The following is a 24543-nucleotide window of genomic DNA, read 5'->3' on the forward strand; positions in this document are numbered from 1 at the left end:
CATGGAAATACGTATTAAATGATAATATGTATATAACCTATGTCAAATTACCTACCATTTTGGGAAGGGAGAAAGTATGGAAGGGAGGGAAAAACATGAATCACAAAATGTCAGAAAATGATTTTTAGAAATTGTATCAACATGTAATCTGGAAAAAAAATTAAGAAAATTATAGAAAATAAAGGAAGAGAGTTACAGATGATCCCATAAAATGCAAATTTCTTGAGGGTAGAGTATATTTTTCCCTTTTTCTAGTGCTTTTTATCTGGTCAGCCTTTAGTAAATGTTGGCAGAATTACATCAAATTGTCAAATCACTATGGTCTTTTCCATGTGGTCATATGATATTCTTTCTCTCATGATTCTGTTGCTCAGATTTTGAATAGATATTTCTAGTCAATCCGCATTTTCCTTTCTTCATTGATCAGAAAATAATAGCCTTATACTTAGAAAGAGTCCCAAAAGTCATCTAAACCAACTCCATTCTTTTAAACATAATAAAACATAATGAAATCTAATTAAATCATTTGAGTACTAAGTACAAGAGGTGAGAGAGCTGAACTATTCTGAACATCAACATCTACTTAGTAGCCATTTCTTTTCTGCCTCACAGAATAGAAGGGAGATGTTACTGTTTTTCTCACCAAGACATTCCAGAAGTCTGAGGTTCCTAAATGTTGCTTCCCAAATAAATGTAGCTTTATAATACTAATAATACTATATATTATATATTCTATATATAATATACTAATATTATATATACAATATATAACATTAAACTAATATACTAATATATAATAATAGTATACTATAATACTACTACTAATAATAAAAAATAAATAAAAATTTCCAAAATTTCATATGAAAGAAAGTTGGGGGGTTTTTTTGGGTGGGGAAGGGTTGGTCAATTCTACCTTTCCAGTTAGTCCCCGAGTTTTGGGCATTTAAGATACTTTTCTTGACTTAGTCCCCACTTTCCAGGAATGTTTCTGATTTAGATCCAGCAATTAAAGCTAACCAACTTGATACTGGGCTCTTTGGGGAATCTAGCAACAGGGAGCAGACATGACCCTTTGGTTCTAATGCTACCATTTGTTCAAACAAGGATGCCTAATTAACATAATGATGCTGTAGGATATGAAGGGATTCATGGTGAACTCTCACTGGTTAGATGATGCATAAAAAGCTCCCCCAATCTCTGAGTCCCAGAGCTGTTGCTCAGTTGTTTCAGCCGTGTCTGATTCTTCATGACACCATTTGAGGTTTTCTTGGCAAAGATACTGCATTGGTTTGCCATTTCCTTCTCCAGATCATTTTATAGATGAAGGACTGAAGCAGTTTTAAGTGACTTGTCCAGGGTCACACAACCAGCAAGTGTTTGAGACCAGATTTGAATTCACAAAGATGAGTCTTCCTGATCCCAGTCTAGTGCAGGATCAAAAGCAATTGAGTACAATCAAAGCAGCATGCCATTCAGTGGTAATGAGTGTCAAATGGAAGGAGGAAAGATCTAGTGCAAAGTGGGGTTTACAGATAAATATAAGAAATGTGCACAAAGTAAAAAATATAACCATGTCTTGATATATTCACAGTGCCACCTCTCTGCCCCAAAGTCCCAGAGAGTAGGCACTTAATAAAGGCTGATTGATTGAATTAGCCTTGCTTGATTGGAAATATCCTTTTCACTTGATCAGTGACTTTGGGGAAACCATTTGTTAGAACTTTGTTCTTGAAAAAGCAAATAGACAGATCTGTGAACTTTAATCATCACACTTACACTTTTCATTGTGATTTAAAAGTATTTGACAGAATCTTTATTCTCTTTTTTGATAACTATTCACTTGCCCACACATGGAGTAGGGAACCTCATGGAACAGCTTATATAAAACAGGATCTCATCTGGGAAGCTCTGGACATTTCATATAGTTTACTTTACTTATCTCCTAAACAAACCTAATTGTTTAAATGCAGCTGTTGTAATTTTCTGTGTTAGTCACATATTTGTCAGTGGAGGATCATTCTAGTGAGTTTCCTGGAATGCTTACATAAGCAAATTTAATGTCAAAAGGAAGGGGTTATAAAATGGAATTATGAAGTGAATGTTTCCTAGAATAACTTCAGATCTGCTCCCCCCCAACTTCATATCATAATAAAACAAACATTTTTATTAGTTTAGAATGAAAAAAATATTGTCAAAAATAGTGAAGATAAAGTTAAAATAACATGCATCATATCCAGCTGCCTCCCCTTGACCCTACTTTAGCCTTCAAAAAAGTCTTCCAATCTTGATTGACTTTTTTTTAGAGCAATTTCCACTCTAGAGGAAGTGGATAATAGGAGGTCAACATGGGTTAATTTTTAGAGTCTTTGTTATCAAAAGGCACTTGCTGAAACAAATATGAATTTTGTTCCCATCCAGGAGGTTAGCTCTTAACAGGGTAGTATGTACAAGATTGAAACACATCAGTTCCAAAAACTAAGCCTCAGTAGGACTGATGGAAGCTCCTTTAAAGACCCTGTGGCAGTGAGGAGGAGGTCTTTAAGAACACAACAGGATTTGGTACTCTAAGATGTTTCTCATTCATGGCCAGCTTCTTCTTTTTCCATTCCTGTTTTCAGTGTTCACTTTCAAAATTCCCACGGCCCCCCTCATACATATGTCTCCAATAAGAGTCCATATTGTGCTCCATATTGCATACACGTTTTCATTCATTTGCCTAGCACAGTGCCTGGCACACAGTGGACACTTGCACTTAATAAAGACTGATTAATCAAGCCTTGATAGATTGGGCATATCTTTTTTACTTGATCAGACACTTTGGAGAGACTACTTGTATGAACAATTTTTTCCTTGCCCTTGACAAACAAATGAAGACATTGATCATCACACTTGAACTTAATATTGTGATTTAGAAAGGCTTGACAGGATTTTTATTCTCTGTGCCACATGTCCAGAATCACAAATCATATTTCTATAATGATTTATAAGGGATCTTCCTCACAATAACCTTAAAAAGCAACCCAATTTATAGATGAGGAGACTGAAGCTCATTAATGCTAAATGGATTCTTGCTTCCATCTTTAAGCAATCAGCAGATCAGCTGTTTCAGAATCATGGAATTAGAAATGAAGTAAAGTCATGTGAGAACCACTGCTATACTCTTAACTCTAGATTGACCCTTAGATTATTTCAGAAGACATAGAAGAGTCAGTTGCAAATGGCATTACAACCATGGTTTATAGTCAAGTTGGTCAGTTTCCTGCAAATGTTGTATTTCTGTCAGTTTAATTCAATAAAATATGAACTTATTGGTGATTTATCTTTATGATGATCTTTATCTGATGATTATGATTATTTACATGGTGGGCAGTGTTTCATCATTATTGTGAGTTTACAACAAATTTCCCTATATTACTGGTTTCATTCTAAATTCACCCATAATTTGTTAGCTTTGATCAGCCCCTCAACTCTTGTCATCATGGCAATGTGGGCATTTTGTAAAAACATCCCACACATTTTTACTGACATTGAGAGAGTGAGTCAGCCTGTGTTCAACTCCAACCCCAATTTCAGTTCATCCTTGTACGAACCTATTATGATGGTGAACAAAGTCACTGTGTATCACCTGGATTATTTCTATGTTGGTAACTATACATTAAGCCCCCAGGCTCTCCCTTGATTTTCAATTCTAAATCAGATACCAGAAACATTACGAACTCAACATGACCAAAATAGAATTAATTCTCTCCCCCTCAAACCTACCCCTTTCAAACAGCCCTGTTTCTATTGAATCATAACTACATAACTATTCTTCTAGTCTCATGTGTTTGTAACTTTATGTTAACCTGGACTCCTCTCTCTCTTTTTCACCCTATATGCCAAATCAGTTGCCAAATATGGCCATTTCTTCCTCTACAACATCTATCTATATGACAGCAGAAAGAGTACCAGCTCTGGATTTTAGATGCAGCTCCTGCCTCTGACATTTATTACCTGTGTGAGCTAGATGGAATAACTTCATCTCTCTGCATCTCAGTTTCCTCAACTGTAAAATGAGAGGTTGGTCTTCCATAGTCTCTTCCAGTTCTAAATCAATGATCTTAAAGTAATTGTATCTATTACCTTTATTCAACATACTTTTTACTGTTAATCTCTCGCCACTTTCCTGTTTCTCAGAATTTACAGTCTTAATACTAAGTCTAATAATAATAAAACTATATGCCTAAAATGACGTTAATTTTTACTAAAAACCCATGCCTACTTGTCATAGGAGGCCCCCCCCTTGAAAGAACATAGACCTCTCCCTGCAAAAAATCAACCCAAAGGTCTCTAATTTACCTAGACTTCACCATGTTTTCACATTTGTACTGAAATCTTTACATAAATGTGCTTATATATGTTTTACTTCTATTTTTTACCTTTTATATTTCTGAGAAATGAGAAGGAAAAGGATAAGTCAGATGGAAACACAGACACAAGGTAACATAATGTACAGTTTAATTTGCTCTTGGCATATAATTGTATTCTATATATATATATATATATATATATATATCATTGTATTCTATGGTTATAAGATGAGACACTTGGAGAAAAAGAAAACATTCAATCAAATATTTTTTATTTATTGTTAAATTTGGAACGAAGCATCAATTGATATATGTTAGAACAGTCGGAAATAGGTATCCGTGCTACTTCTGTAATAGAAAAAAATCAGAGAGGGAAGAATTAGATCTCTTGAAAGAATAGGTTTTCTATATCAAGGTTAGAAGAGCAATTATGTTTCTCTGAGCAGCGGATGGAGAACATCATCAAAATTAAAAGACTCTTGTAAAAGAACAAAATTTAAATAAAAAAATAAAACTTTCAACTTGTTCCAAGTAATGGATGAGACTCTTGGAACATGTCTGTGGAAAGGGAAGAAAAAAAAGAAAATCAAGTGAATGTGGTGTCAAATGTATTTCAGAATATGAACAGAAACTTTTCCCCAGCTTACACTTAAACTCTTCCCATTTTTTACAAAAATCTCCAAATTCCATGAAATTAAAGCTTAGAAAAGTTCTCTTTAATGACCGAAGATTGAAGCCAGTTGTGCATTTAGTATGTTGTCCTATTCCTCTGTGTTTTAACTAGAAGCTCAGAAAGTCAATAAGATACACACGCCTTGCAAATATTCTTTAAGTGAACTACTTTCATGGATTTGGGCCCAGAAAGGACATTGACTATTAAAACCTGGACTCACCCTCTCATATTACAGATGAGAAAATGATGGCTCAGAGAAGGTGACTTGCTCAAGGTCAGGATTCAGAGCCAGGGCCCCTGACTTCAAATCCATCATTCTTTCTACTGCCTTATGAGGGGTCCGATTGCTCATGTAAAAATTCCTTCTAGGGAAAAAATGGGCTTGAACTGGATAGATCCTTGATCTTACATCCCTATGGAGAGGCTCTAGGATTGAGAGATCCTGAAGGCAGGGCATCTAGGAAATATTTGAAGAACCACTGATTTAACGTTCTAGGTTAGAAGTCCCTAGTAAGGAGATCTCTGAATTGGTGTTGTGATGGGAAAATGTCTCTCTCTCAAACACACAAATCTGCTAGAGGCAGCTTCAGACCTTTTATGGGTAATTCTTCCTACCTGCAGACACTGGTACTTTCTGAAGACTTCCCAATGTTCATGGCATTCCTCTTGCGCAATCCCCAAAGTGGAATGCAAATTGAACTACCTTGTAATTTATTTACATTTACTCAGACTGTTTTATGATTAGAAATCACTATGTATACATCATTACACCATCTGCACTCAAAGAACCTGAGAGCAAGGTAGTACGGCAGTCCCACATGAGGAGCAGAGGTGGGAAGTTACTTACCCATGGTCTCACCATGGCAGAGAAAATTAGGTTGTCTTTCGAGGATGTCCTTCTGAATTAAATCAGAGGATCCATCAAGAATATTTCTCTTCAATATGGATTTATAATAACCAATAAATTGAATTTCCCACATGCAGCAAGGTTCTCTGTTCTAGAGTAAATTCTCTAGTACCTGGTGGTCCAAAAGAAAGATGACCCACATTTATTGTATTTATAGACTTTCTTTCCTATATGAATGAATTGGTCCTTCACTAGGAATGTGTTGAAGTCAAAGGCTTTCCTAAATTCTTCTTAATTTATTTTCATTTTGACATAATAGATATTTCTCAATGCCTTCCCCCAAACATAAGCATATCTACATATCACATACCCCCAAAATAATTAAGCAAAACAATTTAATAGTATAATTTTGATGTTTTATATATATATAATAGTATACGTAATATGGTTATTATAGTATATATAATTTTGCACTTTTAAATATATTGGTTGTGAATAGAAAGGAAAGATGTGTGCTGATGGTTTGATATCAACATAAACCCTTCTTTTTGACCTGAACCATTCAGTGCTATCTTTACTTACATTGCTATAATTGTATATATTAGAGCAGTTAGGTGGCACAGTGGATAGAGAGGTGGGCCTGGAGTCAGGAAGATCTGAGTTTAAATCTGGCCTCACTAGATCTGTGACCTTGGGCAAGTCACTCAGACCTGTTTACCTGAGTTTCCTCCTCTAACAAATGAGCAGGAGAAGGAAATGGAAAACTACTTCTATATCTTTGTCAAGAAAACCCCAAAAAGAATCACGAAAAGTTGGACATGACTGAAAAAGACTACAATAGCAAAGTATATATTGTTCATTTGATTCATATCTTTGTATCATTTCTTGTGTTTAATAATATTTAATGCCAATAATAAATTAAAATATGTAGCTGTTTCCCAAACATTAGGTAAAAAAGATTTTTTTTGTAATCACCAATAGTCCCTCTTTCAATATTCTTGTACATTAATGTTATCTATATAAATATTGGTTATTGAATTGAATTGCCTTTTCCTGTTAAGTATAACTCCTTGGGTTATAAACACAGCAGCTCTGGATAAAAATGTATGAGTAATTTTAAATGTTTTCTTTCATAATAACAAATTATTTTGTAGAAAATTTAGTATAAATTGTAGCTTTACCAGCACTGAATAATCTTTTCATAAGCCAAGATGCTAAATTTTACCTCCTTTTATTAATCTTATGGATGAGAGGTATTTTCATTCACATTACTCTGATTATTAGCAATTTTGGACCTTTGTTTTCATTGAATTTTATTTTTGCTAATTTATATTTCATTAAAAGTTATTTGTTCACATTCTTTATTTATCTGTTAGGGAATGACAATCACAATTATAGATTTGTACCAACTAGGTTCTGGATGTCAACACTACTAATATTCAATTTTATAATTGAATTTTTTCCTTTCATCAAATTGTTATGTATTTTTTAAACCCTTACCTTCCATCTTGGAATCAGTACTGTGTATTGGTTCTAAGGCAGAAGAGTGGTAAGGGATATGCAATGGGGGTCAAGTGACTTGCCCAGGGTCACACAGGCAGGAAGTGTCTGAGGCCAGATTTGAACCTAGGACCTCCCATCTCTAGGTCTGACTCTCAATCCACTGAGCCACCCATCTGTCCCCCGTTATGTAGTTTCTAAAAGTCTACCTACAATTTGCTTAGCTTATATGCCCAGCATCATACCTCCCCATCTTCCCCTTCCCAGACACAGCTTACTATATTCTACTTTTCTTTATTCTGCCTTAGCTAGGCATTGTTTTAACTGAAATAGTATGATTTCCATCCTCATTCTCACACACAGGCATATCTCCTATTTTTCCCAGCCTTGGAATCATTCTATAACTTCTCCCTTGTTGAACAAGATAATACTCACAAGTCCCACTTCCATCCCATATCTTTTTATATGAATGACCTTCCTTTATCTATGGTTACCCTATTTCAGGAAATATTAACTCACTATATTGCCCTGCCCTCCCTTCCTCAAGGATACCTTTGACTACTGGCGATACGGTGTCTTTCTAGTTTCACAGACAAGATGGGACTCCAAAGGGATAATAAGATTTTCTCCTCTTTATAACATTGCAATCAATTCCATTCCTTTTATTAATTTTTTATGTTTTAGGTGTCAATTTCAAAACAAAACAAAAAAGCTTTGGTATTTCAAAATACAACAATCATCCATCATTAGAAAGCCCAATAATTCCCCTCCCATGCCTATCCACAAACAGCCTGAAAATACAAAAACACACAAATGTCCATAAGCTAAGAAACAGCATTTCCAAATTTAACCCAGTAATACTACATCTTCCAATCAGGTTGTCTATACTCTCCTGCCCTTGTGTAGACTCCCTTCCTTTTCATAATATAAGAACTGTCTTATATTTTTACATGTTAGCTTATTACTTATCTTTGTCAAACATACTTTTATTATTAAAATTAGAGTTTCAAATTCTCTCCTTTCCCATTCCATCTTATGCAAATTTTAAAAAGCAAGCAATATAATAATTATAGATGTAAATTCCTAAATTTTTTAAATTAAATATTCATTTTCCCCTGAAAAATTACACTCAGTTTTCCTGGATGGATGATTGTTTGTTGTAATTCTAGCTCTTTTGTCTTCTTGGAATATCATATTCCTTTAGTGTGTAAGTTGCTAAATCATGGATGATCTTCACTATTGCTCTATGTTCGAATTGTTTCTTTCTGGCTGTTTGAAATATTTTGTCTTTGGCCCAGAAGATTAGGAATGTGTCTATAAGATTCCTGGAAGTATTCATTTTGTTATCTCTCTCAGGAAATGAACAGTGGATTCTTTCCACTTCTTTAATAACCTCTGAATCTAAGATGCCAGGTCAGTTTTCTTTATCATTTCTAAAAATATGATGTCTAAATTCTTTTTTATTTTTGGTCATGGCTTTCAGCTAGCAAAATAATTCTCAAATAATCTCTCTTTCATCTATTTTCCACGTTTACTATTTTCCCAATTAGTTATTTCCCATCTTTTCTACTTTTTAATTCTTTCGACTTTGTTTTATTGTTGCTTAATGTCTCAAGGAGTCATTAGCTTTTAGTTACTTTAATTTTAATTTTTATGGTGACAGATTCTAAAGGGTCTTTACAAACATTTGGGAGTCCTGAAGGAGGAGGAGATTCTCCTCCTTCTGGAGGAGAATGAGATGTGGGGAGAAAATGAGAAGCATCAGAAGGGCCAATGATGTTGGTAGCAATCAGAGGCAAAGTTTATTGAGTTTACAGAGAAAGTGATGTAAACTAAGGGATTCAGTAAGCCTTTTGCAAGGACAATGGTTAGTAACGATTTATAATCTTAGTACAATGACTTAGTTTACCTCACCAAAACTTAGACAGGTTTTTCTATAGGATATTTCAATATGTCAACGTGTGACCTTCTAGTCCAGATTCTCAGGGAAAAGTTTTACTTAAGTGGGTAGAACAAGGACAACCAGTTGTTGCCAGGTAGAGGAGGGGTTTTGAGGGCCTCATGTGATGCCTAGCCTGTGTGCCTGATTCTGGCCAAACCATGGCTTCCCAGTGACCTTGCAATCTGGGTTTCACTCTCACTACTGGGGGCTACATAAAGAAAATAGTTCCTTCAGTGATTTTTTGCTTCCTTTTCCATTTGGCCTATTCTGTTTCAAGGAGATTTCTTCAGTGAATTTTTATTTTAAAACATTTGGTCAAATAATGTTTTTAAGGTGTCATTTTCTTCAGTATTTTTTGTGTTTCCTCTATCAAACTGTCAATTCTCTTTTTCATAATTTTAATGAATGACTGTCATTTCTTTCCCCATTTTTTCCAGGAATTTTTGTTTGGTTTGGGTCTAATTAGCATTTTTCTAGGAGACCTTTTCCCTTACTCTTTTCATAGTGTTGCCTTTTTCTGAGTTTATGTCTTGGTCTTCCCTGCCATCATAGTAACTTTTTATGATCAAGTTTTATTTTTTGGTTATTTATTTATTTTCCAGCCTCTTTTTTTTTTACTTTGAACTTTATTAGGCTCTACTAACTTGGAAATGGGAAGGTTTTAAGCTTTGGACTTTTTCACTTTGCTTCACAGAGCTATTCTAGGAATCTACTTTTTTGTGATACTTCCAAGGTGCTACAATCCTGGAAAAGTTATGATAACTGCTCTTCCGGTCTACACTCTTGCCTTTACCAAGGAAGGGTCTCTTTATCCCCTGCAGCTGTACACACTAGCACTCCTCTTTGACTAGAACCCCTTCTCCTTTGTCACCAACTACCTATAGTCCTCTCTACCCTGGGACTGAAACCCAGGATTATGCATGGGCAATAGAGTTATCAATCAGCCCAGCTATACCCAATGCCAGCAAAAGGTATTCTGTAATCTCTTTTTGATCAGTTGTTTTTAATGAGGTGAGTACTGACAGGAAGGAAGGAAGGAAGGAAGGAAGGAAGGAAGGAAGGAAGGAAGGAAGGAAGGAAGGAAGGAAGGAAGGAAGGAAGGAAGGAAGGAAGGAAGGAAGGAAGGAAGGAAGGAAGGAAGGAAGGAAGGAAGGAAGGAAGGAAGGAAGGAAGGAAGGAAGGAAGGAAGGAAGGAAGGAAGGAAGGAAGGAAGGAAGGAGGGATGGAATCAGTATTTATTAAGTGCCTATTATGCCTATCATCCCTACTTTATAGTTGAGAAAACAAAAGCAGACAAATTAAATGACTTCCCTGGTTTAATACAGCTAATGTCTGAATTCTGACTTGATTTCAAGTTATTCCCAAGTCCCAGCATTCCACTCTTCATCACAGGGCTATCTTGTGTAGAACATAAAGGATCTATTTGGGACCAGCCTCCATTGTTGCTGTGCTATTTCCTTCCGTTGAATAAATCACCCCTTTTCCTGATACTTCTATACTCATATCCATTGGGGATCTATTCAGAAACTTTGGGTTTAGAGGAAGAATCAGAGGAAAAGGAAAAATTTAGTAATGATGTGTGTGTGTGTGCATGTGCATGTGTGCATTGTTCTCAATCATATGAAATCATTCAAATTCTCTTATTAATTTTTCCCAAAGCTTCTTTCTGAGCTAGAGCTGAAACTTCTAGCTTCTTTAGAGGCTCACCATCCTCAGTTCCAAAGCCCTGTTCTAGACCCATATCTTTTCCTCATGGATCTTTCCATGGGATAGTTCTAGCTCCTACCCAGGCACAGAGCTGACACTGGCCTATTCTACTTGCCCAGTCAAAAAATAAAGCTTTACTTGTGCATCCTGGTTCCAGCCTGGCCCTAGATAAAGAATGTTTATTCTTGCTTCAGTGGACTGCAAATATGAACATCTGTTCCTATTATGAGTCTGGGGGTTTGTGGTTGAAGAAAGTGATTACTTAGCAAGAGGAAATATATTTCATTTGAAAACCACAAGAATATGCTGAGGAATACCATTACAAGTAAAGGCTGATGAAGGATTTTGGCAATGTTAATGGGGGACTTCTATTCCACTTACAAACACAAATTGAACAAAAGGATACTGGGCAAAGGACAATTAATCAAAAGAAATTCTTCCTTGCATAATGTGTCAATGGAACATCAGGGTTCTGGAGTAGAAATGAAGCCAGTACTTCAACAACATAAGAAAATGATGGCACTTCTTTGCATTTCCTTTGTTGTTCCACTAAGTAGGTCAGTAATTTACACGGGCTATTGATCTTTGAATTTTATTACCCAAAGCAAAAAGGGTAAATAATTTTCTCTTCAGAACTCTGGTGCCTTTTAATTGATGCAAATGTAGTTAGCTCCCTGAACATGAAGGTTTTTAATGAGGTGAGTACTGACTGGAAGAGGAATTTCTCCCTGGGATAGCACAGGCCAGAGCACATTCTTGTCCTCATGAAACCCCAGGTGTTGACCACTATCTCAGCTGTTCCTGGCAAGTTGTGGATTCTGACAAGGGCTTCCGACTTGACAATCCTTTCATCATACCATGTCACTTGTTTGTACAATCATTTCCAAATCAACTAAAATGTGTCAAGGTCAAGGGTTTCCAAAGGAACTTACAAAAACAAAACTGCAGGGAGAGGATGGATGTCTTTGTATTGGGAAAGAAAGGCCAGCCAAAGGAACGTCTGATGATGACATTTCATTGCTCTCCAAGTGATTGATATTATGAATCATGCAATTATGGACGACAGAAACTATTGCAAACTGAATCTGGGGCTACTAATGCACTTATTAAGGGAGTTGGGTAGACTCACCATTTTAAAAAGCAGGTTTACTCCCCGGTTGGAATTGTATTTTGATCGTGTGGTCCTTACATTCATTTTCCACCCGAGTCAATAAAGGATTCCTTAGGGTAGCATTGAACGTTCCTTTAAGCACAGTGTCTCTGAAAACTTTACTTAGCTGTTGGAAAATCAAACATAAGAAAAAATGTTAATCGTGTTGCTCGAATTTTGGAAACTGCTACCTTTAGAAATATATGAAAATACAGCAGAGTAATAGTTTAAAGTGTTATTGTTGCATTTTGTCTTTATATCATAATAATTTGGGGAATCCTTCTCATGCTACAGACTGAATCCTTCACTAAAACAAATATATCTAGAAGTGAGTATAATATTCTTCCCTAGTAGTCCTGCACCTCACCACTAGAAGGAGGGTGTTATGCTCCATTATCTGTTTTCTTGGATCATTATTGAGTTGCTTTTGCTTAGCACTCAACTTACTTTTAGTGACATTTTATTTTATACTGTTGCACTCATTGTATAGAATTTGGTTCTGTTCATCTGATATAGCAATTCATATAAATCTTCCCAAATTGCTCTGAATTTATCATATGTTGTACTTCTGCTTGCATAATCATGTGCTATTACTTTGACTTTTTCTGGTCATTCTCTACCTGATAGATATCCACTTTGTTTATAGCATTTTTTTTTACTACAGAAGGTGTCATTTTAAAAGTTTTAGATTATATTGAACCTTTATTTTTATTTTTAACATCCTTGGAATTTATTCATGCAATAAACCTCTTGGTTTTAGGGATATTTGGTTTGATCAAAGAGTTGGAAGAGTTCAGTCACATTATTTATGTAATTCTAAATTATTACCCAGAATGATGGTATTAACTAACCAATAGTATATCGGAGTGCCTATCTTTCTACAGTTTCTATATCATTGCCTGTTAGCATTTATTATCATCTGACAATTTTCGGAGTATAAAATAGAATATTATCTTGCTTTCTCTTAAATTTAAGGATTTAGAGCATAATTTTATGTGGTCATTTATAGTTTGAATTCCTCCTTTTGAAAATGGCTTATTATCATACTGAGACCATGTATCTATCAGAAAATAAATATTAATCTGATGCACTTGTGTTAATTCTCCATAAAACCTACATATCAAGCTTTTGTCAATAATTTAATGCAAATATGTTTCTATCCAATTTTCTTTGCATTCTATCTTCAAAATGATTTTGAATACAAAAGCTTTTTAATCTTTTTTAATCAAGATTGTCTACTTTATCTTTCATGACATCCTTTATTCCTTATTGGGTTAAGAATTCTCGCCTTAGGCAATGCTTTGAAAGGCATCTACTATATTTCTCCTCTAAGTTCTGTAACCTTTCATATTAAGGTCACATATCCATTTTTCAGTTAGTATATTCTATGGTATGGAACACTGTTTTAAACCTATTTTTTACTAAGCTATTTTCTAGTGTTCTCAGCAGTTTTTGTATAAAAGCAAAAAATTTCCCAATAAATTATGCTCTTTGGTTCATCAAACATGTGGCTAGAATCCATCATTCATTCTAGGTTTTGCTTGTCTTGTACTAATCAACTAATTTTTCTGTGTTTTTGTTTTCTTTTCAAACAGGACTAAGTAGTTTGATAAGTATTATTTTTTTAGTATTATTTTATAATATAGTTGAAATCTAGTAATGCTATGACCCCTTCACTTTTATATTTTTTTTTGTCTTTTCTTTGGATTCTAGGCCTTTCAATCTATCCAAACATTTGGGGGCGGGGGTGGCTATACAACATCCCTTTAGTCATGGGATTATATTTCACTAAATCTATAAATTGATTAAGTAATGTTGTCCTTTTGATTATATTGGGATGACCCAATAATGAGTAATAACTATCTCTCTGATTATTTAAGTCATTATTTCTGCAAGCAGTAATTTCTAGCTGTATTTAAATGTATTGGCAGGCTAACTTCCAGATATAGCTAAGGACATTAGAGAATTACAAATCAATGTACTATTTTATATTCAAAGATCCAGATCCTTGACAGGCAGAATAGAGAAGGCTTTGGGGAGGATATGATATATTTTGTGGGACATTAAATAACAATTATAATTTAGCAAGCAAAGAAGAAGAGGGATGGTATTATTTTAGGCATAGGAAACAACATATGCAAAGGCTAGAAATGTGTGAGAATACAAGGCATATTCAGGGTGCAAAGCATGACCGATTCCACTGGGTATTAGGACAAGAATATGAGATAAGGCAATAAACAGAGAATGGCACCAAATTGAGGAAGACCTTAAATTTAGGGGAGGGAATTTGAATTTAGGTCATATGGAATCAGAAAATATTTTTGACGAGAATAGTCACATGATCAGTTAGTTGGATGATGGGACTGGGAATGAAGGGGATATGAGAGAGGAACAACTTAATGGAAATCATTGCAATCTTCCCAAAAAGTGGCAATGAGATCCTACACTCAGGAAATAACAGTAAGAAAAGAGAGAAATAGACATATGTAAAAAATGTTGCACTGGAAGAATCCATTGGTATTTATGGTTTAGTCATAAGGAATGAAGGAGAAGAAAGTCATTGACATCCAGCAGGTTTTGGTTGTGGTCAATGAGATCAGTAAAAGTGTCAAAAAACAATTTCAAGAGAAGCATACATTTAGGGTAGGATGACATAATGAGCTTGGATTTAGACTTGTTAGACTTGAAATGTGAATAGAGAATCCAATTCAATTCAACAAGTAGTTATCAACCATTTCTGATATATGGAAAAATACTGGTGAGGTGCCAGGAATACACAGATAAAAGCACCTGCCTTCAAAGAACTTACATTCAATTGGAGGGAGACAACATTTAAGGAGACAAATGAGTGCAATATAATTGGAGGGAGAATGCCCAAACAATTCAGAAAAGCCTTCCTTTGAGAAATGGCATTGGAGCTGAATCTTGAGGGAAACTAATGAATAATAAAGAACAAGTGGGAGTACATTATAGATATATGGGACAACTTGTTCAAAAACAGGGAGATGGGTGATGGAACACCGTATTTTGGAAAAGCAAGGGAGCAATTTAGGTGAAATGCAGGGTGTGACCCTAATTATGCCAAATTATTGGAAAGGTGTACTGGATCTAGATTGTAAAGTGCTTTTACATGCCAAACAGGAAATAGAATTTTATCCTAGAGGTAATGTGGAAAAATGGAGATGTCTTGAAGGCAGCTAGAAATTTGGGCTGGAGCTCAGAAGAAAAATCAGGTTTGGAGATTTGGGATTCATCTGCATAGAAGCTAGGGCTTGAAGCTATAGTAATGAATGGCATTACTGATAAGAAAAGAGAGCCAACAAGCCTGTAAAGTGGGTGCTTTTTATGATCTCTGTTTAATAGATAGTGAAGTTGTGGTTAAGAAAAGTTGAATGACTTAGTCACACTGACAAGTGTCTGAAGCCAGACAGAATTTGGGTTATCCTGATGTCAAATCCTTTGAAGTATTTTTGAATACATGCTCATAAGTCTTTTGTATTTTAAGCATTCTTTTTCTAGTATAAGAATATTCTATAGCTGGTACCTGTTTGGTATATTGCAGACCTTTTGTAGAAAATAACCATTTTAGGGGGAATCCTAGAAATGAAACATATCTAAGTCTTATTTAAGAGATTTTTCTGGGGGAGGGGCATGATCCATGGACTCATGAATCATGGATCCATGATTACCCCATTCCAGAGTCAGCTCTCCCAAAACCATACCCAAATTCACTGGAGCCCAAAGATAGTTCATTGTGGAAGGAGACATCCTGTAGACTATGACACTAATACTTGGGGAACTGGCTTCAAAATCATGGATGAGATGGGCAGTAAGAAATATATTTTACAAGCTGTTTGACCCCTCTGCTAAAAGGCATTTTTATCTCATCTTTTGTCTTCACTGAACAAATTGAAATATTTTTGAAATAGAAATGTACCAAACCAAAAATAAACATGACTACCAGATAAAATAATTTTCTTCTCCAATCTAACAAGCATTTATTAAGCATTATAGAACATGTGAAAGGTATTATGTAGGTAGGTTTAATTAGAGCAGAGTATGATGAAGGTTCAGTAAGAAATGCGTAAATTCATTACTTTAAACATTCACTCAACAAATATATTTTATGCTATCTATGGAAAACAATGGATAAATGAATTAATGGATAAATAAACTAAGGCCAGTATATGTGAAGGTCCTGAGAAGCAGTCGAAGTCTACTATGAGATGAAAGGTTCTGGTGGTATAAAGGCTTTATAAAATAATAGAACTTAGATCTTATCTTTAAGATCATTTCAACCAACCATTTCATTTTACAGAGGAGGAAACTAAGGCCAAGGCTAGTGACTTGCCCCAAAGTGTCAAGACTGGGATTCAAACTAGTTCCTTCTTCCTTAAAATCATGTATCCTTACCATTACAACATGAAAGAGAAAAAAAAAAGAAACTTCCTTGACAGAGGAAAAAGTATGATGAAAGTAAATATTATAGTAGTATCTACCAAGAAGGTATACATTATTATCATCATTACCATGGGTTTTTTAATTTCAGTTCAACTTTTATATGTTTAAATATTTTGGTATTTTATATTTTATTTTATTTTTTAATTTGGTCAATTGCAAACATTATTCCTTTGTTACAAAAATCATATTCTATTCCTCCCTCCTCTCCCCCCCACCTTTCCAATGCCAACACGCAATTCTACTGGGTATTACATGTGTCCTTGATCAGAGCCTATTTCCATGCTGTTGATGTTCATTTAGGGTCTATAGGCACCTCAACCCATGTAATCAAGCAGTTGCATTTCTTCGGTGTTTTTTTTTTTAAAATCCTTACCTTCCTTCTTGGAGTCAATACTTTGTATTGGCTCCACGGCAGAAGAGTGGTAAGTGCTAAGCAATGGGGGTTAAGTGACTTGCCCAGGGTCACACAGCTGGGAAGTGTCTGAGGTCAGATTTGAACCTAGGACCTCCTGCCTCTAGGCCTGTCTCTCAATCCACTGAGCTACCCAACTGCCCCCTCTGTGTTTTTAATTCCACAGTTTTTCCTCTGAATGTGGATAGTGTTCTCTCTCATAGATCCCTCTGGGTTGTTCAGGATCACTGCATTGCCACTAATGGAGAAGTCCATTACATTCCATTGTACCACAGTGTATCAGTCTCTGTGTACAATGTTCTCCTGATTCTGCTCCTCTCACTCTGCATCACTTCCTGGAGGTTGTTCCAGTCTCCATGGAATTCCTCCAGTTTATTATTACTTTGAACACAATAGTATTCCATCACCAACATATACCACAATTTGTTCAGCCATTCCCCAAGTGAAGGGCATCCCCTCATTTTCCAATTTTTTGCCACCACAAAGAGCGCAGCTATGAATATTCCTGTACATGTCTTTTTCTCCATTATCTCTTTGGGGTACAGACCCAGCAGGGCTATGCAAAGAATGATAACTTGGTCTCCTCATTGCCTATTTTAATACCTTCAACTTCCTTTTCATCTTTAATCACTATAGCTAGTGTTTCTAGAACAATGTTAAATAATAGAGGTGATAATGGGCATCCTTGTTTCACTCCTGATCTTATTGGGAAGGCTTCTAGTTTATCCCCATTGCTGATGATGTTTACTGATGGTTTTAAATATAAACTGTTTATTATTTTTAGGAAAAAGTCCTTCTATTCCTAAGCTTTCTAGTGTTTTCAGTAGGAATGTGTGTTGTATCTTGTCAAAGAATTTTTCTGTATCTATTGAAATAATCATGTGATTTTTTTTGGTTTGCTTGTTGTCAATTATGTGGATGGTTTTCCTAATATTGAACCATCCTTGAATTCCTGGAATGAATCCTACGAGGTCATAGTGAATAACCCTTGTGTGATCACTTGCTGGAGTCTTTTTGCTAGTATCTTATTTAATATTTTTGCATCTATATTCATTAAGGAGATTGGTCTATAGTCTTCTTTCTCTGTTTTTGACCTGCCTGGCTTTGGAATCAGTACCATATTTGTGTCATAAAATGAATTTGGTAGAACTTCCTCTTTGCTTATTCTGTCAAATATTTTGTATAATATTGGGATTAGTTGTTCTTTGAATGTTTGATAGAATTCATTTGTGAATTCATCAGGACCTGGGGATTTTTTTATGGAGTTCTTTGATGGTTTTTTTTTCCAATTTCTTTTTCTGATATGGGGTTGTTTGTGTAATCTATTTCTTCCTCTGTTAGTCTAGGCAATTTATATTTTTGTAAGTATTCATCCATGTCACCTAGACTGCAATATTTGCTGCCATATAATTGGGCATAATAGTTTTTAATAATTGCCTTAATTTCCTCTTCATTAGAGGTGTTGTCTCCCTTTTCATCTTGGATACTGTCAGTTTGGTTTTCTTCTTTCTTTTTTTTAATTAGATTGACCAATAGGTTGTCTATTTTATATTTTTTTCAAAGTACCAGCTTCTAGTCTTTTTAATTAAATCAATAGTTCTTTGATTTTCAATTTTATTAATTTCTCCTTTGATTTTAGGTTCTCTAATTTAGTCTTCATCTGAGGATTTTTAATTTGTTCACTTTCTAGTTTTTTAATTTGCATGCCCAACTCATTGACCTCATCCCTCTCTAGCTTCTTAATATATGAAAGCAAGGATATAAATTTCCCCCTGAGTAGTGCTGTGAATGCATCTCATAGGTTTTGAAATGATGTCTCATTATTGTAATTTTCTTCAATGAAATTATTAATTGTTTCTATGATTTGTTCTTTAATCGATTTTGGAGAATGATATTGTTTAATTTCCAATTAATTTTTGATTTGCCTATCCATGTACCCTTACTAATTATTATTTTCTTAGTATTGCGATCTGACAAGGCTAAAGTTATTATTTCTGCTCTTCTGCACTTGTTTGTAATGTTTTTATACCCTAATACATGGTCAATTTTTGTGAATGAACCATGTGCTGCTGAAAACAAGGTGTATTCCTTTTTGTCCCTATTCATTTTTCTCCACATAGCTACTAACTCTAATTTTTCTAAGATTTTATTCACTTCTCATACCTCGTTCTTATTTATTTTTTGGTTTTATTTATCTAGTTCGGATAGAGGAAGGTTCAGATCTCCCACTAGTATAGTTTTTCTATCTATTTCATCCTTGAGCTCCACTAGTTTCTCCTTTAGAAATTTAGATGCTATGCCATCTTGTCTTTAATCTTTTGTTTTCTCTTTGAATTATTTCCCATCTTTCTTGCCTGAAGGCTTTCATCTTTTTTATAAGATCCAATTTAAATTCTTCCAGAGCTGTGGCCAATTTCTATGTTTTTTGGAAGGTTTTGGGGAATTTATTTGAATTTCCTCCTCTATTTCCACTGTAGCCTGGGTTTTTCCTCCATAAAAACTTTCCAGGGTCAATTCCTTCTTCTTTCTTTTCTGGGAGGGAGGTTGTTGTTCCTGGACACAATTTTCAATCACTGTGGAGATTTTTCCTTCCCTTTTTAGTCAGAAATCTGAGTGAGATGGGCACACTATCTGTGTATGGAGTTAAGGAGCAAGAATTTTGCCTGAGGCCATCTCTAAATTCTCTGCAGCTTCTGATGTTTGCTGCCCTTCTCTGTGCTATCTTCCCACGATTGCTGACAGTCTGAACTGTTCAGCCTGCTGGGGTTTCAAGTGAAACTGCTCTCAGGGGTAGGTCTTTGGTGGTCTTAGTCAGCTCCCAAGGACCTAGAGGTGCCCTTTACTCACTCTATAGGTGCCTCTTGCTCACTTGCTGATTCTGGCATGAATTCACTCTGACTCTGACTCCATATGTGGGGTGGGGGATGAAAGATAGCTTGTGTTTTGGTGGGAGCTTTTTCAGCCTCTTTTAGTGTGGAAATGCCTAAATCCCATGTACCTTCAATGCTGAGCACCACTGTAGAGTCCCCTCGTACTCATGAATTTGTTTTGGGTTTTTTTGGTCTTTTGAGGTAGTCTATATCAGTGGGTGCTGAGGAGAGGATGTCTTGTGTCTAGACTACCACCATGTTTACCTGGTACCCATCATTATCATGTTTTGAAGGGCTTTCCTCTTTGTGCAGCATGGGGATGTCTTATGGCTCAGAAGGGCAGAATAGACATCTTTTGCCACTTTCTCTAAAGGAAATTTTGTTTCCTTCAAGGAAAGGAAGCCAGAAGTTGTGACTAGAAACAAAGCTTATCCATTCTGTTCTCCTGAGAGAAAGAGGCTGCTGGGTTAGAATAACATTTATCTGCACCCTCAAATAGTATTAGTCTAGGGAATATGATTTTCAAATTTAAGCTAGCTTCTGTCACTTTTTAATTATCAATATTCCAAGCTTTATATCCAGGGTTTGACCCCTTTTCCCACAATGAATGCTATAATAGGTAACTAAGAAACCCTTTTAACCAAGAGCAAATAGCAATCAGAGAAAGTATACAGAGAATATAAATCAGACAATCCAGAGCGAAGGGGTTCTTTCACTGGGAGCAATGTAACTCAGGTCATCCAAGAAAGAGAAAAAGAGTCCTAAATCTCACTCTAGTGGAAGCTCTCTAGAGTCTCCAGTATATTAAGCTGGGGTCAGGGGCATGTGGAGATTGCCAGTTCCTTTCATTTCTTTCCAGAGTCTTATCCTTCAGCAACCTGAAGTGGGGTTGGCATTGTCCATGTTTCCTCTCAAAACCAGAAGCCAGAAAGTCCTAAAAAAACTGGAGACACCTGAAGAGTCTCTCCAGCTCAAAAACACTGAAAAATTATCTTCTCTCTCACTCTTGCCAAATCTGCCCCATCTTTCATATAGGCACAGAACATTAATCTTCACCAATAAGGAGAGTGTGCCATAGCAATGTACTTAGGGACTAGAATTACAATAATGAATAAAATAATAAAACAACAATAATGTGTATTATCAGCATATTTATAGCTCTCTAAATTTAGCAAAGTCCTTGATAAATTTTAGCCATTTTATCCTCTCAATTACCCTGGGAGGTAGGTGCTAATTATGTATTAATTCCATTTTATAGATGAGAAAACTGAGGAAATTGATTTGCCCAGGATCATGCTACTAGAAGGTAGTAAGTGTCTGAGGCAGAATTTGAACTCAAATTCTTGCTGACTACAGACCCAGGGCTCTATTAAATTGTTTGGAACAAGAGACAGAGCTGGAGACACTTCAGACCAGTTAACAGTCCAGAATTATAGAAAATCACTGCTTGTTAGTGCTGGAAGGGACCCTGTAATCAGATGGTCCTGTCCTCCCATCTATTTTATGGATGAGGACAAACTGAAAGGTTTGGAAAAATTAAGTGACTTGTCTGAGGTCACACAGCTCTAAGAAATATAAGATTTGGACCTTAAATCTAGCTCTTTTTAATACAAGTCTAGTGTCTTTTATTGGTTATCCTTTATTTTTAAGAGATCCAATGACATCATGAGGTGATGTCTTGACTTATGAATAAATTTGATTTAAGTGAGGCAAAATTGTACAATGTCATCAACCTCACCCTTTTCCAGAGTCAATGAAGTCCAAGTGTGATTCTGTGGATGACTCTGACTTCTTCCATGTCTAGCCAAGCTCTAATAAACTGCAGGAATTCTGACCAACTCAGAAGTCAAAAAAGCGAAAGATCATATTGCTATTTCTAAACTGTAGATTTGTGTCCACACTGACAGAAATGGCAAAGTGAAACAATTATGGTGAAGAGGAGTCTGTTATCCAGAACAGGAGATAAACATATGGTGATATCCTTGTAGCTGCCTTATGTTTTTAGTGAAAATATGTTCTATCTAGGTGCCATTTTCATGTTCTACATTAGGTTTTCATTTTCTAAGGACTACAAAAGATAGTTGTTTCTAGAAGTATTCTGAAATGTTTCCTTTAACACAGGATATGAAAACTAAAGTCAAAAGAGAGATCTCTTTTAGTCATGACTTTCACTAACTTGCTTTCTGATTTTTATTTAGGTTGCTTTGATCTATTCTAAATGAATCAGAATTTATTTTTTCACAGTGGCTATGTATGTTCATTTGTTCAGGGACCCACATTTGAACTCTTCTTGTACTCTCAGAGGATGGAGTTATTCTGTGATTGTGGTTTTTACATCACTTTCAGAGTTTTACATTTTATTTATTCATTTAAGTTGTTCAAATTCTGTATATAGTAATATTTTCATAATATTCTTCAATGCAGTTTTAATTTGAAATAGTTAAGAGATTAATTTAAATAAACATCTAAAGAATTGTTTGCTTCCTTTAGATTATATGTACAGTTTCTTAAAATTTTTTTGAGTAATCCCTTCTATAATTTATGGTGTTAATATAGTTATACTACAGAGTATAAAAAGATTTATCTATAATACAAGAATATTTTAAAATCTATGTTCAATGTGGGTGTGAAAAGAATTTTAAGAGTTCATGGAGGCAGCTATGGCTAGAGTGTGAGACCTGTAATCGGGAAGATTCAAGTTCAAATCTAGCTTCAGATGTTTCCTAACTTGTGACCCTGGACAAATCACTTTACCCCAATTTACCTAGCCCTTGTTGTACTTTTGCTTTAGAATTGATACCAAGACAGAAAGTAAGGTTTAAAGAAAAAAGAGTCCATGAACATGAAGTGACTATGCCACCATGATTCACCATGATGGCTCCTGACTTGGTTCTGGAGGTCCTTCTCCCACAGAGGCAGCTGGTGGCACTATGGGTAGTGTGCCAGCCTTGGAATAAGAATCTTGAGTTCAACTCTAGCTTTAGTTACTTACTAGCTGTTTGACTCTTGATTTAACCTTTATTTGTTTCAGTTTTCTCAACTATGAAATGAGGATTTTTTAAAAGCAACTATCTCAAAGGGTGATTCAGATCAAGTTAAATAATATTTGTAAAATTGCTTAGTGTTGTGCCTTATGTGTAGTAGGTACAATATAAATGCTTATTCCCTTTACTTTCTCACCACCATCTCTTGGCAAGTTCTTCCACATAATCTGGGGTAGAGGCCCAGATGGACCACCCTTGATTCTCCTAATGCAATATCCTTGCTGCAGTACCTCCTTTCCATTTTAACTTCACCTTAGACGTTGAGTTCCTCAATTAGAACAAAATATATTTAATAGCAGTTCTTTTTTTATATGAAAATGTGTATCCCTGCCTGTTAGTACCGGGCACAAAGTAAGAATTAAGAAATGTTTCTTTACCAACACTAAGTGACCTGTGGCCAAGGCTAATGTGATCAAAATCAATCCTAGAAGCAATAATTTAGAGAGACTGGCCAGGTCATGGTGGTGAGGTGGGGCAGCAGGCCATTGTTAGCCAGGCATTACACGTGCTTCTCCAATACCTATTTCCCCCTGATGGGATAAATAAAAAAAGTCAAATTTACAAAGCTCTAAAGAGTTTTGTATATAAATGAAATGAAACTCTCTTTCTCCCTCTCTCTCTTTCTCTCTCTCTGTCTCTGTCTGTCCATCTGTCTGTCTGTCTATCTCTCTTCTCTACACACACACACACACACACACACAAAGAGACAGAGAGAGAGACAGAGACAGACAGACATACAGACAGACAGACAGAGGCCTGGCAGGCAGGCTAAGCCAGGAATCAGATCAAGGTTAACCAGGAAAAGTCAAGCCCATTGGTGAGTTAGGGGGATGTCTAACCCAACCAAGACTTCACATGTCAGAATGGGCAGATGAGAACATTTGTTGCCATGAAGGCAGTTGAAGCAGGTGTTCCGGTGTTTTTAGTTCTAAAACTTGGTCAGACATTAAAGAAGCCAAAGTCATCCAATGTATCCTGACCATCATGAATCATCTTGGCTTCTGTCATGCCTCTGGGCTTTGATGACTCTGGAAGATGGAGTGAGATTGACAACTTTTTGTAACTCAACTCTAAATCTAATTCAATTACAAATCAAAATATCATGTCATTGGTCCTTTTTGAAAATGAAGGACAATCAATGACAACAAATATAATTATTAACTATATGTAACATAAGATGTAAAAATATAACAATGTTTGAATTCTATAAAATATATCTATTCAGCAGGCATAGCATATAGTAAAAAAAAAAAAGCTGTTATAAGGTCTACTATGGTGCACTAAAGGCTAGAAAAGATACACAAAAAATAACCATGGTCCTTGCTCTCACAAATATTACAATTTAGGAGATTGTAACATGTCAATTGATTTATCTATCTATCTATCCATCTATATCTATCTATATCCATCCATCTACCCACCCATCCATCCTCTCTCTCTGTATCTATATATCCATCTATATCTATCTACCTTTATCTATCTATCTATCTATCTCAATCTATCTATCTACTATCTATCTATGCATCCATCTATGTATACAAATATATATATATATATATATATATATATATATATATATATATATATA

General features: G+C 35.4%; 1 protein-coding gene across 3 annotated transcripts in view; it reads right to left on the bottom strand.

Annotated features, from left to right (window-relative positions):
* Nucleotides 1-4604: 4604 nt before the first annotated feature.
* The window catches only part of STPG2 (sperm tail PG-rich repeat containing 2), a 639089-nt gene continuing 619150 nt past the window's right edge, over nucleotides 4605-24543 (bottom strand). Inside the window, exons 13-15 of one of the 3 annotated variants that reach the window (XR_468392.3) lie at nucleotides 12148-12295; nucleotides 5870-6041; nucleotides 4605-4697 (exon numbers count right to left, since the gene is read on the bottom strand). Coding sequence is in view for 2 of the 3 variants with exons in the window: in XM_007495708.3 (XP_007495770.2) it covers nucleotides 12152-12295 (144 nt within the window). In the remaining variant the exon portion in view is untranslated. Of the gene's footprint in view, nucleotides 4698-5869; nucleotides 6042-10443; nucleotides 10839-12147; nucleotides 12296-24543 lie in introns of those variants that run through there. The other 2 variants (XM_007495708.3, XM_056803311.1) reach the window with 2 other exon arrangements.

The sequence above is a fragment of the Monodelphis domestica genome, chromosome 6 (assembly GCF_027887165.1).
Source record: "Monodelphis domestica isolate mMonDom1 chromosome 6, mMonDom1.pri, whole genome shotgun sequence".
In the NCBI taxonomy this organism is placed as follows: Eukaryota; Metazoa; Chordata; class Mammalia; order Didelphimorphia; family Didelphidae; genus Monodelphis; species Monodelphis domestica.